Source organism: Cynoglossus semilaevis, chromosome 16 (genome assembly GCF_000523025.1).
Source record: "Cynoglossus semilaevis isolate Cse_v1.0 chromosome 16, Cse_v1.0, whole genome shotgun sequence".
Taxonomy (NCBI): Eukaryota; Metazoa; Chordata; class Actinopteri; order Pleuronectiformes; family Cynoglossidae; genus Cynoglossus; species Cynoglossus semilaevis.
Window position 1 is genome coordinate 11,106,018 of NC_024322.1, and position 16,373 is coordinate 11,122,390.

General features: G+C 38.1%; 1 protein-coding gene across 2 annotated transcripts; it reads right to left on the bottom strand.

Moving 5' to 3' along the window:
* Nucleotides 1-4,220: 4,220 nt before the first annotated feature.
* si:ch211-214p13.9 (cell surface glycoprotein CD200 receptor 1-B) lies at nucleotides 4,221-15,672 on the bottom strand. Of its 2 annotated transcripts, XM_017039846.2 has the most exons (8): nucleotides 10,327-15,672; nucleotides 9,354-9,395; nucleotides 8,300-8,344; nucleotides 7,885-8,193; nucleotides 6,560-6,829; nucleotides 5,836-5,932; nucleotides 5,706-5,748; nucleotides 4,221-5,630 (listed from the first exon to the last, which is right to left on the bottom strand). In XM_017039846.2, the coding sequence occupies exons 1-8, from the start codon at nucleotides 10,403-10,405 to the stop codon at nucleotides 5,562-5,564; spliced, it is 954 nt and encodes a 317-aa protein (XP_016895335.1). In that variant the 5' UTR covers nucleotides 10,406-15,672; the 3' UTR covers nucleotides 4,221-5,561. The 2 variants fall into 2 exon arrangements, with proteins under 2 accessions (XP_016895335.1, XP_008326916.2); XM_008328694.3 differs by lacking the exon at nucleotides 9,354-9,395.
* Between the last annotated feature and the right edge of the window lie 701 nt (nucleotides 15,673-16,373).

Sequence of the window (16,373 nt, forward strand, 5' to 3'; positions counted from 1 at the left end):
AGCCCAGGATACTGTGAATATTAAAGTGTTCTGACAGGAGTTAAAGCCCAGTCACCACAAAAAGGTTGAACACGGTGTAAAAATACAACCACCTTAATAAAACAGTTGGTTTCTTACCTCACAGTCTTACTCTCTGACATTTCACCTCGCGTTTTTATGAAGATTTATGAAAACTAAAGTTCTCTCTGGTGCTCACCTGTCGTCCAGATGCTTATATTTCACAGATTCTTTGATCCAGGGTCAGGTGTGTTAGTTCTTGCAGAAGAACAAAAGACATTAACTGCAGACACAGAGAGAGAGAGAGTCTTTAGCAGGGTTATAGCACAAAGTGGCCCAGGGCCCATTAAATATTAGGTTTGATGAAGTCAGGATTGTACCTACGTAACATTTAGTCCTTTGGGGGGAGTGGTCTTCATTTTTCCATTGAAAATGCTCCTCACTTTTTGCTACAGCTAGTGTAGAGAAGAAGAAAGTCTTCTTCTCTGTACAATGGAACTTTTTAAAGACCCGACTGGTACATTAGCGCCACCTTGTGGTTAAAAGCTGCATTGTACCTGAGCTACTCTAACTGAGGTCTGCAGCTGATAACCCATGCATGCCCTTGCAGCCCACAGGTGCAAAACTACACCGTGCACATAGATCAACAACATAATGTTTTCTTTTTTTCACAATTTATAATTAATATTTAAAATAAATAATATTTATTTTAAATATAATACCGTATAATATATATTTATATTGAAAAATATATATTATATATTTATATTTAAAAACAAATATTATATATTTATATTTAAAATAAATAATATTTATTTTAAAATGTAGTATTTTGTTGTTTTAACTACGAATATTATTTACAGTATTACCAATAGTATTCATAATATTGAACAAGAAAAATCTTTTTATTATTGAAGGGTTTTTTTTTAACAGCTTCCTCTTGTGTGTAAAAAGGGGATAGTTACTAAACAAATTTATGGAAAACGAGAAACTATTTCCAACAATAAACATGTGAACATGAAATATTACCTATTAAGTAGCTTAGGTTTTTGTACAGTACAACAAACCATCAACTTGTTTTTTTTTTTATATTCTTATTTCTTAACCCAAAACCTAAAAGAAGAAACCACATAGCCATATTTATGGGATTTTTAGATTCCAGGCTTGAGTTACAATTTTAAAATGGTCTGTTGTTTTTTGTTTGTTTGTTTGTTTTTGTTTGCATCCCCTTGATTGATAAAGTTTAAACCAGTAAGAGCAGGCCAAAATCACTGCGGTTTGGGTGAATTATTGTTAATTTTAACATTATTTTTAAGATGAGTGAAAGAGTTTTTGGAACCCACCATTACCACAAAAGAAAAATGGTCAGCCACTTCCTTATATGTGTCACTGGTATCATTTGCACAAACAGACTGAGGGCATAGTATTGCAACAAGTCCAAAAAGTGGGTGGACTCTGCTCTTCTAGACGACATAGACATTGCAGTTTCTAGTTTCAACACTGAGCGGACATCTGTTGATTGTCTTAATTTTTAAACTTAAGTTTCTGATTTGTGTAGTAAAGACATCTGGAGGTGTTTCAGGCAAGAATACTCTCACTAACATTGACGTCCGTGTGTGTAAATGTGCATGCTGCCTTACAGGAAGTCTCTCTCTCTTCCTCTCTTTCTCTCTCTCTCTCTCTCTCTCTCAGCACTCTTTTCCTATCTGACTTTATTGATATTAGAATTTCACTGTACCTGCCACCTGTTGTCTTGGTGAACACAGTATGGGAAACTGCACCTCGAGGTAAGTTTTCATTTCCTCAGTTTAGTCTGTCAAGTCTCACATAACTACTGTTATTAATGAATGGATCAGTAATTATTGGTTCCATCTCATAAACCAGGGGTCACTTTGTGCCAATCAGCCACAGTAAAATACAGTCCTGGGGCCAATAATGTATTCTGTGATGCTTTTGTTAAACATGAATAACTATATCTGGATAATTACAGAGCATTTGAATCATATATTTGACTCATTTAAAGCTGATGAGCTTTTCTTTCCTCAGCTTTAGCTAATCATCGCTTAGAATCTAAAATAGTTTTTACCTGATGATGTAAAATGTTTGGTAAAGTCTTTCTAAAACCCAAACATAAATGACTTTTCTTCCAGTACAAAAATTCAATATAATTGAATGCAGTGCAAATTATGCCCCTTAAAAAGTCCAGCCATGCTGGTTTCATTCCATTAAAGCATTAAGTGTTGAAGCCCAGTGACAGACAGGCAGCTTCTGTATTTTTTCTCAGCAAGGAAACTGTGGTGGCGGTGGACAGAAATAGCTCTAGTGTTGGTCAACATCAAGATAAACTTCAAGCATCTAGTTTCTGTTCAACCGTAGCCTGTGATGACGTGCAAACATTTAGGCAGGAGCTTGACAAAAGCGCTCTGTTCTGTGTGACAGCCATGACAGCCAGGCAGTGTTTCCTGCACCAACACACCACCAGTCAGTTGAACTGTCCAGGAAACACTGTAGTGTTTCAAGTGAAAACCACCGTTTAAAGTTTGGTTACAAGTTTCAGTTCTTAAAATATAACAAAGTCAACAGCTACTATTACAAAAAGTCGGCGTAAAAAATAGTTAGCTCAAATACTAACTAGTACTGATATAAAACTACAGCCAAGGTATCCCATGTATGCAACATTGTAGCTAAATGCTAACCCAGGATAAAAGTACAGTCAAAAGATAATAATTTGTTAAAAGTTGTTGGTTAATTGATTAAAAGAATAGATCTGACTCTGTAACTGTCAAAACGACAATAATAATAATAATAATAATGGGAATTCTTTATTTTTGGTGTTGTTGTTTTTCTGGCTGTGTAAACATGATAATAATCTAGTCTCTAATACTAACTTCTAATGTTTGTTTCATTGTCAGGAGGAAAAAGAGGATGATAACAGGTAAAACAGCAGCAATGAATTTGATAAAACGTACTGCAGTTGTCAACTTTGGTTGACAACATTTCCTGTTGACATTTGTGTTTCTCTTAGATTACTTTGTGCCTGATGATAAAAACAGTGAACACACTGAGGGGACCCATGTCCTCCCTACTGTGAGTTTCTCTCTTTGATTAGTTTTTCTTTAAATGAATAGTTTCTTAGTAGTAGTTTTTGGTACAGTAGTATAGTTTTTATTTTATTTATTTAGTTTTTATTATTTGTTTTTATAGAACGAATGATGTTGAAAATGATGCTATCATGTTAGATTTGCATACTGGGTCAACAACAGCCAGCTATAGGTGTAGGATTAGACATTTCTCTGTCAGTCGCCAAAGTGCTGTACTAGCCCGTGCTAGTAACTGTATTACTGGGAGAAAAACAGACCAACCGCCATCACTTGTTTGGTCCGGAAAAAGAACTGGGACCGTTTGTTTTGTGCATGCTCATAATAACATTCTGTGCGCGTAGGCACATGACGTCACTGTAATGGTAAAGCTATTTAACATGGCTTTGCTATTCACATTATTAATTATGCTTAACAGTAGGATTTGTGCATATTTCTCTCTCTCTTGTAAAAGGAAATACATTTCATTTAAATGACCATTTCTTATTTATTTTCACACCATTCCACTCATTCATTTTATGTTTTCCATAGTGTCCTGCTCTTTCCATCTAGGCAGTAGTTAAATGTTCTTCCTCTGTTTTCCACAGTCTGGAGAGGATGTAATGTACGCCTCCATCGATCACATGTCTTCTAACAGATCCAGAACAACCAGAGCTGCATCTGAGGACGACTGTGACTATACTTTAGTTAAGATTCCAGCAGAACTTCGACCTGAACGTAATTCTGACGCATCGTCCAAGGATGAATGTTCAGATGATTATGTGCTCATGGGCTAAAAACTGTTTCTTTCCAGATGGCAAAAAAGGTGATAATATCATCATAAAAAAAATCCAGATGTGATGTTAATTTTGAGATGACATGACAGATATGCCATGTTATATACACTTTTTTATGTCAGAAGCTCAGCATCAGTAGACTGTGAAGCATTTAAGTTTCATTTTTTTAAAATTAATTTTAAACATCTCTACGTGCAGCCAAGGGATCCAGGGGGATTCATGAGCAGCAGCAGCAGCAGCAGCAGCAGCAGCAGCAGCATCCCCGGATCTGGATATGTAAACCACACTACAGGAACAAAGACCTAAAACCTGGAAAACCACTGATATATAAAAATAGAAATATTAAGTGTTTTTTTTTTTTTAGAAGATCTTGAACCCTCTGACTTTTACCTTTACTTCTAAATGTTTGTTTTTTCTTTTCAATTTAGTGCCGCAAAAAAATTATACCTTGTTTTACCAGTAGATGGCGCAGCAGATAGTGTTTTCACGCTGCCAAGCAGAAGATTCGATAGAGAAGATAGAAGAGAACAGAATAGATCATATTTTCATAGATAGATAGGTGTTTTAAAAACATGTTGTTGTTGTTGTTTGTTTGTTTTTTTTTTGGGGGGGGTGCACCATTTACCTTTGACTGAGAGAAAGACTTTCTAGCTCACTTTTAAAGTGTCGTCATCCTTTGATGACAAGTCGACAGGACTTCATCTTCAAGTTCGTTTGGTTTGCTTTTGACTTTTGTATATGTATAGAGAATACCGTTGTCATGTAACCCACTGTTTTCGTTACATTAATTTGAATACTGCCGTTAATGTATTTATATATTTACGGCAAAGTAATAAATACAACGTTCACACACATTACCCAGAAGCTACTGCTCTGACCTGATCATATGCCCAGTGTTTCATAAGAAAACGGAAACACCCACGTAAGCCCATTTCAAAGGAAGCTGTTTTACTTCTTTAAAATAAGATCTGCCGATTATGAAATAATCCGAACATAAATTGAATCAACAAATGGACAAAAAGAATTTTCTTTTTTCCCCGTCAGTTTAACCTCACATACTTACATAGTATTTGTTTACTTTAAACAATATTTTAATAACAAACAACTGTTCAGGTCTTCTGTACATCATGAGCAGCCCTAGAGTCTGTTTGGAGAACTGCAACAATTAAGATCTGGTCTTTCCCAAACAGAAATATTTAAATATTTAAAAAAACGCAAAGAAAAGAAAGAAAAGAGCCGACCTTGTGGAAGAACTCACCCCTGTACAAATATTCAGATTTTTAGTGAAATAGTGGAACGAACAGAACAGGATGTGACACGTTTTCTCCGTCCAAACTCTTTTGAAGCGTCTTGCTGGTTTCACTTTATAGGTGACATTAAAAAAATAGAAAGAAAATTCTAAAATTGTTAGCACTAAAGATATTTTCTTTTTCCTTTTTGGCCTTGAAATTTAAAGCATAAAGTGCAGAGTTTTTTAGGTTTTACTGCATCATCAGGTAGCACACCACTGCTTCGACTTCCCCTGATTCTAATCTGAGCTGCAACACGTTTTCCGTCACAGAACCTACTGGTTAAATTAATTTCTGTTGCTCAGAGAGTTGCGGTAACAGAGAAAAAAGAGTATTCAGCACATTAATGTGTGTGTCGGAGTGGGGGGTGGACAGAACATCCGGCCATAACATTCTGCAGCTCAGTTATAGATGGAGTTCACTCGTTGAACGTAGCTGGCGTAGGGCTCTACTTCCTCTACATACTCCGTCTGTTGGTAAAAAAAAAACAGGTGTCATTAACGTTTCAGTGTGTTTCAGTAAACAGTGTGAAGATGAAAACCCACCGAGGGAAATTTGGACAGTGATGTGTCACATGTGTTCGCCCGCCTGTCAATGATGAGATTGAAAGATCAGGTCAAACAACAACAACAACCTCTCAATTGCTGTGAACATCTTTTTGCTGAGTGCACGTACCTCGTAAGCATTATTTTCCTTTGTACAAAAAATGCAAAAACTACTAGAATCACACCGACGATCACTCCAATACAAATGAACAGCCAGAAAAAGTATCCTGTGTGAAGAGAAAACATTTTTTGTTTAATTACTAAATCCTCCTATAGATCAATGCAACAAACAAGAAAGCCATTTCACTCCCCACTGCAATCACTCATCTCATGCTAGTGGGACCCGCCCCTCACTTTGGAAACCACTTTTTTAGATGTTCATTTTTTGTAAAGTTTAAATCTAAAGTAACTATCTTCACTTTGATTGAAAATATCAGAATTTTTCTTTCTACATTTACAGAGCCCCAGAACATCGTGATTGAGAGCAGAAAGGAGTTAAAGGAAGTTAGAGTTAGGGGACACCGTCAGTGATTGGCTGATACCCTACTCCAGGCATGGACAAACTACGGCCCGGGGGTCGGTTGCCCATTTGGCTTTTTAATCCGGCTCACCAAACTTGTCCAAATGATGTTTTTAATTTCTATTTTTATTATATTTCTGCCTTTCCCCTGCAATACCCGCATTTCCCCAATAGATAGCATAGAAAAGGCAAATGTCAGTTACTTTATAAATGAAGTAAAATGAAATTTTCACAAACTTTTTATCTTGAAAAAAACCAACAATTTTTACATCCAATAAATCCCCCTGTCATCCAGAAGGCACCACAATGATGACAGGTTTTTCTACACACACACCTTTTTTGACCTCTGGTACCAGGACCACGCCCTTCACCCAGTACGGATGGGTGATGACACAGATCAGATTCTCAATGTTAGTGTCCTCGGCCAGCTCCAGACTACTGACTACTGAAATAAAACCATCGGACGTGTCGTGATAATCCACCGACGGTGAGACTGTGTCAAAACTCCAGCTGATGTTGGCAGCAGGTTTTCCTCTTTCAGCTCTACAGACAGCGACCATCTTATTGGACCTGTGCTCCAACCAGGCTGAAGGTTCAGGAGGAACTTAGGGAGAAAAGAGAGAGAAGATGTAAGAAGAAAAATCCAGACATTCAGGGCTTGGAGATTTAACTTTTTGAGTAGATTTCATTTGAACTCTGTCTTTATTCAGATAAGGAATAGAATTATCTAGAAGTGTTTTTGACGTTAATGATTTGGACAGAAGGCTCACTGATTCAGGGTCTTCAGTATTTAAGGAGTTTAAATGACTCCTTATTAGGGATGTCCGATATTAATTTTTTGCCGATAACCGATTTGCCGATTGTCCAAAAATTTACTTTCCGATTCCGATATCAACCGTATAGGTCTGGTAATATTTATTTATTTATTTATCTGTACAAACCACTGTATGAGTACGAGATTAATTAAATGAGCTGCAATGCTGCCATCTAGTGACTTTTATGTTAATATACAGCCGTTCATCCCCGAATCTTTTTTTAGGGCACACATCATTTTGCGAAACCCAGGCTTTGTGTTATCGGGTTTTCATTATCGGAGGAAAAACCGATAACGATTCTTACAGATATTACATAATATGCTAACATCGGACCGACAATATCAGCTGACCGATATTATCTGTCCTATGATGGACATCTCTACTCATTATACATTTGTTTAAATGGCTAGGTAAAAGGCTAGGTTGGAAATGTCCATCTGGGCTTATGTAGCACTTTCATCTCAGACGTTCTGACCTCACACCATGTTCTTTAAGTGTCTACAAAACAGCAATTTTCAAGTTTCTCCAAAATCTTCTGTTTATTAGCGTTATTAATTTCAATCGATCCCTTTATTATTTTTGTCAAAACAAAAACACAAATTGAATCCATGGCTGTGATTTTACAATTAGTCATTTTTTTAAGGTTTACAAATCCTGTTCAAATAAAAAGTACTCATAAAGAAGTCAATCATTAAAGCTGATGAGATGACTGACGGACGGACGTCTAATTATAACCCTTATATCAGAGGAGTTTCTCTGTTCAACCATCTGTACGACCAGCAGAAATAATGGAGTTTGTTGGTTTTAAAAACTAGTTTGAGTGCAGGGGAAGATGAATGTTCACCTGTGACCGTGACGTTGAACACGTGTTTGTTGTTTCCCCCGTTGAAGGCAGACTCACAGGTGTAGATTCCCACGTCGTCCAGTGAGACGTGTGGGACCCTGAGGTAGGATGTAGACCCGGTCGCGTTCAGCAGTTGCTTCCTGTCATTGCACTTGTCTACGGTGGGGCTGTCTTGTTCACGGGTTATATCGCAGCTCCTGTGTTTCAGATTAATTTTCCATAAAACGTAAAGGGTCTCGCTCCAGTTTTTCTCACCGCAGGTCAGGTTCACGTCACTGCCCAGGTTGACGGTTACATTCTGCACAACAACTGGAAGAAAACGTGTAGAACGTTATTGACGTAGTGTCTTAACTACAGAAAACATCAAATGTAAATGAGGATTTTCTTCAGTCATTTGACATGAATGAACTTCTACCGTTCTTTATCTGTTGACTGCGAGGGGACGAAGGGCCGGAGTCGCCTGGAATAATGGACAAGAAACAGAAACAGACACAGAGGAAAGACAAAAATGACTTGAAAATCATGCGCTACTAAAGAACAGAGATTATTGTTTAAGAAACACATTTTTATACAAAGATAAGTGTTAATTAATTTACACAGTACTGTGCCATTTATATATAACTAAAATATATTATCTCACATATAAATATGTAAAATTATAATATTTTGGTGTGTGTTTTTAAGGTATTAAAAATACGTTTTTTAATTTGTTTGCCACTGAAACTTCCTCCTGCTGCTGCTTTTGGACGTTGAACGAACAGAAAAATGATGACGTTTTAACATTCCCACCACTCAGTGACACTGAGACACTGACATTATTTTCATTTGATGATCCCAATCACAGAGTAAGCACAGATTAATCAGGCCTGATCACGTTTAACACATCAATTATCATTCCTACATTAGACAAACTTCCTTTTTTCATCTTTTTTAACTGTTTTTAGTTTTGACTAATTCAAAACTAGATTTACGTATTTATATGGAAAAATATGTATAAGTATAACTCACTAAACAGCTTGATAGAGTTGGTGGATTTTAGTGACGGCGACTTCTAGAACACGCTGAGAGTTGCCTTTAAAACACAGCTTGTGTTAGTCATCTTGTTAATTGTAGACCTACTTACAGACCAGCACTCACTGAGGCTGAAGTCTAGGCCTCCGCAACCACATGCCTAAACTACACTGGGATGGAATTATAAGTTTCAGTGAAATGAAACCCTTTTCCCCACAGTGTGGGTAAATAACGTGTCTAGACTGTGACTCATGTCATTCAACCTATGATATCAATAGTGATAAAAAAATAATCTAAATAATTTCAAAAATAATTACATGTTCATTTAACGTGTTCATTTTGACAGCTTCTAATCCTGATCATTGGCTCAAACCACAGGTATGATGTCATTCATCAAGTTTTTATCTTGATCTTAAAAAGACAGAACAAAAAGAACAACGATAAGACTTTTGGTTTACCATCAGTGCTGGAGTTCATGGAAGTGGTTAAGTGATAAGTTCCTGTGAGACACAATTGTGATTGAAAGAAAGAATTATGTTAGTAAAATGTTAGTTAGTTAGTTAGGCAGCTAGTTAGTCCAACAGGGGTCAGAAACTAGTGATCAATCAACAGAACTATGTGCTTTAGAAGAAAAATTAAAAAAACTCTTGATGTTTTTATCATTTGAAATCACATGCAGAGGCAAATACAGTATCATGAGCGTGATCCTTAAAGTTGTCTCAGAGGTCAAGGGTGAAAACTGTTTTTATCATTTGAAATCACATGCAGTTGTCTCAGAGGTCAAGGGTGAAAAACAAAACCAAAACCAAAACAGAATTATTTGGAAAACAAAGCTGTTAAAAAGGAACTGGAATTCAGAATTTCACTGAAATATCAGATAAGAAAACTCTCCATCACAGAGTGGTTACAACTGGTGGAATAATAATGTAGTAGACAGTTACTTAGACAAAAAACCCACCAAATTACCACAGAGAGGTGGTAGATATATTATGTGTATGTATATACAAAAACCAAATATAGTGTGTGTGTGTGTGTGTGTGTGTGTGTGGGTACAGGGTCTACAGTAAGCGTACCCACTTTACTAAATGCACTGTGTGTGTTTACACCCAGTTGTTGTGGGGGAGTGAAACCAAAGCTCTTGAACTGACTTTCCATCCTGCTGAGTCAGAGACTCCACAGTGGGGGAGACGCCACTCTGTGATTTAGATGTGAATTTGAAATTGATTTTTCATAAATCAGTTATGGAACATTTCCCTCTGCTGACAGTGCCTGCACCAGCACACCTCCACGCACGACGTTTCCAGTGAACATATGCTTTGTGAGTCATGGCAACGCAGTTGAATCGCAGTGAAGAAAATGTCTACTCTCACGTACCATGAGGTGTAGAATGTTACAGTTAAATATCAGTTATTGTCAAGAAAATCTTCGAACCTGGATCCTGGCCCCAAACGTCAACGTCCACCAGGAGGATGACAGCCACGCCAATCCACAACAGGTCCCTCATCTCCATGTTGCCTTCAGGTTTCTCTGTGAAGTCACTCCACCAGAACAGGAGGCATCAGATAGACAAGCAAGTTTTTAAAACTTTACTCCTGGAGTTTCCAATCTGCGTTCAAATGATCCTGATCTCCAGCATGTTCAGGCCTGTGTAAATGAACCCAAGTGACAAAAAGCAACTTTTTCTCCTCCTCCATGTGAAGTTGAAAGCACTCTACTGGTGATTAACAAATCCCTCCCATCTTTTCAACTCTCCTCCCTTTCCAAACAGCTTTCCTCTACGTCTGCCTTCTTTCTTCCCACACACAGGATGTCACCTGATAAGACAACACACCAGTTTCCTCTTCGTGCCACTCACATGAGCGAGTGGTGTCTGACATGAAGTCAAACGCTACACGAGCAGTATCATAAACCACTGCCTTCGTCAAATCTATGGGAAAAACATGATAACAACTCTGTGAAAAGGACCAAAAAACAAGTTACACAACGTTAGTTACTCGACCAAAATGACTTTTTTTAGAAGATGAATGTTCTTGTACTTAAATTGAAGGAGAAATGCAAATGCGTAAGTTTTAGGTGGAAACAATGACTATGAATCATCGCGATCATTTGACTCATTTTTAATTCATCCAAAATGATTATTCATTGATTTGAGATTATAAATATATATTATAAATAACAGCTATGCAAAAAATCTGGAAACACATACAGCATATAAAATTATACATTTATTTATGTCATAAATGAAAGGCGCTCGCCTCTCCATGGAGAGCAGAAAATCGTTTTAACAGTAACTCTCATTTTGATTAATCGCCTCGCCCTAGTGGAAACTGTTGGTTATGGCAGGTGAAAAAGAGAGTCACACTAAAGGAAATTTTTCTGATTTAGCTACTTTTAAAGCGTGGACATGGGTGATGTTGTTATGCCTGTCTCTATCATCAATTTGCAGGTCAGTGATATTACAATACAGATTAGCTCCGACTGAGGTTGTGGTCTGTGGTTTGACTCACAGTCCAAACACTTAAGGTCAAAACTTGACCGAGTTTATAACGGATGAACAGGAAGAAAAAAAAAAAACAAGTTAGTTTTCGGCTTTTCTAGTCGTAGTTTTTCCGTCTCTGGGAAGCATTAAAGGTAGAAACAGCAGAAGTTCGAGTGTGAGGAATATCTACAAGTCGAAAAAGACACAAGACTGTTCCTCTTTTCCTGGATTCTAATTTTAGGACGATGTTTGTCTCTTACAGACACAAACAGCTGACAGTGAGGTGGCAAAGTTAGCTTTGAGGAACTAGCTTTCCTGCAGGGTTGCAACATAACCTCCCAACTGCAAAGTAATGTTGCCCACAAATGGTTCTCAGGTTGACCACGAGTATTGATGCAATGTGTTTCCTTTAGATAACAGTGTGTTCATGTTCACGTCACAACAAAGTTGTTTCGTGAAAACAAGTGAATAAGTTCAAGTAGGCTAACAGTCATCAAGTGTAATGTATAGAATGATCAAATTTGACTTAGTCATAAAATTATTTACAATTATTTACAAAACAATTTCGTTGTGTATGCCATTTTTTTCAATATATTTTTTTTCCAAATATTTGCTGTGGCTCAAAAAAGGTTAGAAGACACTGATGAGAGGCGCTTCAGTTGAAAGGATAGAGAACGTGTGCCAATCCGGTGAAACAGTCAGGGATAAAAACAGTCCAAATATATTAGTTCTGACACAGTATGACTAAAAACATCCGAGTTCGCAACATACTAAATATACTACTGTCTGAGCACTAAATACAACGTCTGTCGTCAGTAAAGTCAAAGTGGTAAGTAATAACGGATAATAATTTCAATTGAAATGCACTGTTGGGGCATAAACCCTGATCACTTTCTGCTCAACTGGCTGTGTTTGGTTTATTTAAGTTTTTGTTTTTCATCTTTTCTTTCACCAACATATTTTCAGGTTTCGACTGTTCCAGTCTACAGTCTCTGAAATGTGATTAGGAAGTGTGATTAATGTTAATTTTTTAATGGTTAAAAAGACGAGGATTATGAATGAAATATATTTTTGTGTCTGTGGTAATTGACGTGATCAAGAACTGTTGCATTTGTTAACTTTAGTCCACCGCAGTTTATATTTACGTATTATTATAAAGCGACATCTAAAAGAAGATGAAACAGTCAGTGTTTTCATTTCCAGGCTATCCTACTCTTTATTTAATGCAAATTACAGTACCAGGGAACTATTCCTCAGAGCACGCAGGGGGAATATTTACAGAGGTGCACATTAAGCATACCTTCACAGAACAAAAGGGGAAAAAAAACCAAAAGAAATAAAAATTTCAGTCACAAACAGAGGCATTCAAGTAGTAGTACTGGTATACAAGATGTTTTTGTATTATTTTCTTATCTTTTTCTTTAACCCCAGTAAGCATATTAAACATGTATAAATGTTAGTATATTAACATACTAACATTTATACTTGTAGGTCATCTTTTTTGGTAGCTTTTGTGTGTGTGTGTGTTTTTTTTTTTAATTGAACTGAATTTGGGTTTGGGGTGAAGTGGCCAGACTTTCTGGCGGAGGGTAGCAACACTTGTATGAATGCAAAAATTACAGCAAGCAGGAGATAGAACAGCTACATGACTCGACCCCTTTAGGTGCTACTGAACCCCCACCCCCCTAATGCAGACCTAGAGGACGGAGGAACAACCAAATATCCAGAGAGAAGAAGAAGAGTCAGAATATATTATTGCCTCTGAGGATGGCTCATCACAACTACATCATCGTTTAGCTTTGGTAAAAGAACCAACACTGTGAGTAATACAGACACCGGACTGTACTGTATAGATATTTACGGTAGAAGAGGCCCTCTAATAACTCCACGCTGCCCTCTGCAGCACCAACTCCTCACACACTCCATGAATGTGGTTTACACTTGTTTGTTCTGGCCTGTGTCTGTGTGTGTGTGTGTGTGTGTGTTTCCATGATAAAATATGTAATAAAAAGAAACATTAGTCGACTTCATCACCAGTTCAGTCCTGACAACGAACCAATGTCTGTGAATGACATTAAAATGAGCAATGAAGGGGCGGAGCCAGGGGCAGGGTTTGTATGTGCACATAAGTGTAGTGTACGCTAGCAGAACATTCAACAGCACCAAAGGGAGAGCCACAATATTGGGGACAGGGGTTGGGGGGTGTCATCGAGTGGGTGGGGGCTGAGGGGGAACAAGGCGAAGGTGTATGAAAGCAAAGGCACTCCAAACTATAGTTACACTATACATGACTAGTTCTTGTTACAATAATACAGCTGTCATCTACTGTACTGTACAGGTAAGATTGAACATATGGCTGGATAAAGCTGATCATCATTATCAATCGACAATATCCATAAACAACATCAGTTTCGCCCTGATTCTGTTTTTTTCTTTTCTTTTTTTTTTTTTTGTCGTTTTTTTTTTTAAACCTTTCCCAACCCTTTGTCATCTTTGTTTTTGCTCATAAACAGTACATGGGTCTGCATATATACATACCTTAAACACAGGATGGAAAAATAATCAACATATCAACATAAAAAACAACATACAAGTCAGAATTTTGGTAAGGAGCATTTATACTGTATATACAAATTCTGTTTTTTTTATTTTGTTTTTCTTTCATTTATCCGCTTTTCTTTTAAATGCAGTGAGTATTCTCTGTAAATAAGACGCTCTGACAGACTGTACCGACTGGCTCTATGTGCGGCAGGTGGACGACAAAGGAGGCGAGGCTATCACTTCGGTCAGTGGAGGAAACGCATGAGGAAGCCGGCGGACGCACCCGAGGACCGCCGCCGACGCTTTTTCCGAAACAGCTGACGAAAGACGACGTGCCACCGAAACATCCTGGCTTTTCACAGAGACAAAGAGGAAGATCTACGTGGGGCAGAAGTCGCTGAGACGCTGTCGCAGAAACACCGTTACAGACAGAGTGGGTGAACAGACGTGAAATAGAGCAATGCCCTAAATCCATCCATCTACGGCCTTAATACAGACACCACGGTAGAACGGAGAAGTGACTGCTGGAATCTTAACTCACTCCAGCAACAGAGGACCAGAGAAAAAACTAAATGCCACCAGGTCTAAGTCTATTGTCTTTAGGCAGCGGCAAATATTGCCACTGCTCTGCCAGATAGGAGCTCACCATAAGTGATTTCTGAACCATTGTAGTTAATATACATATATCTATATATACTTTTTATACATAAGGAAAAGTAATATATAAACTGTGTATGTTTGCAAGTTTGTTTTTTGTACTGTATGTATATATTATACAAGCACACAGGACCATGACATATCCATCGCACATGACAATTCAAAAAAAAGAAAAAAAAAAAATCTGCCCAGGATTGTGAAACCCCATATTTAAGATGGAGGTTCGAGTAAAACAGCCTTTGTAACCGTTAAAAAAACCCTTAGACAAAAGGGGAAAATAAAAAATAAATAAAATAGACAAAACTACCACCCGCCCAAAAATGGACTGTTTCCTTTCACATACATAAGGATCTTCATGCATCCGTGAGTTTGTTTCATGAATTTGTGTGTGTGTGTGTGTGTGTGTGTGTATAAGTGATGCATTTGTCGGTTCTGTGAATGTGTGTGTGTAAAGTGTATGCTCGTGCTGGAGCCTCATGCCTTTTTTTTTTTTTTTTTTTGCAGAGGTGAAGTGAGATGGGACGGCGAGTCCGGGTGATTCTAACCATTCTCGGGACATGCACTACGGGACGAAAAGAAGGGGGACGGTGGGGGGGGGCAAAGGTCGTAGGATGAGGATGCAGAAAAAAATGGACTGATGCAGTGGAGGACGAAAGGAATCAGGGCCACAAGGAGACAGCTAAGGACATTTTTCTACAGATTGTCCCCATACAAACATTAGCAGGCTAGCATTGTGTATACATGTACAGTGTACTTTGATCGAGTCGACAACACCGTTGGCCCTGCACGTCGCATCCCCGTTTGGAAGAGCACGGAGAGATGTCTTCGATGGAGAAGAGTTCAAACAGCTGCATGAAAAGGGAGGTTTCGGGGGGGAACGAGGGGGAGGCAGAGACAGACTGACGGGGGATGTCGGGTTTGTGTTTGTGGTCGCGCGAGGGCTGATGTCTAGCTGTTGAACCCGGAGTGCGCCAGCATCGCTCCGCTGCTGTCAGGGGGCAAGAGCAGAGCAGAGCTGAGCTGAGCTGAGCAAAGCTCACCCCCTGGCCGGGGCAATGGAGAGGCTGGGGCTGGGGCTGAGACCGGGGTGGGGCAGATGCTGGTGGAGTGGGAGGCTGAGGCAGAGGCGGTGGTGTTGCTGGGACCTCGCTCTGTGCTGCTGCCATCTGTGTGTGAGGAGAAGGATTGTCATAAAAAAGTTAAGAACATGTGCCTTATCCATAACATAAAGTTTTAGTTTTTACTTTCCAAAAAATATATTGCACTATAAATTATACACAAAGGCACTACATATGACTATATATATAGTACATTTTTGAATATTCAAAAATTATAAACAGTACTGGATTATTATCAGTGTTATTACTATTGATACTCCCAGCAGAGAAACCAAAAACAGAGTAAATTCAAATTAAGCTGCAACAATATACGAACACCGTTTTCACTGCTCAGACTTCCCAAAATGTTTCTTTCAACAAATAATTGAAGTTGTGAAAATTCTTACCTTTCAAGCAGCATTTTGTATTATTAAAATAAATCATTCATTTATTCATTCTTTGTTTCTAGTTATGCTTTCCTAATCAGGTCGTCAAACTTGTGTTGCTTTGCTGCCTCCTGCTGGTCATTATAATCATCATCTTCACCTCAAATGTTCCTCCACAACTCTTGACTAAATAATTTGCCTCCTCGACTCAAATTCATTACATTTCAGACCTGGTGGTCACCTGAACATTAAACTACTTTCAAGCATTTAAAAATAGACTGTGTTTAATCAATTCCTGTGAGGATATCAGTGTTGTGT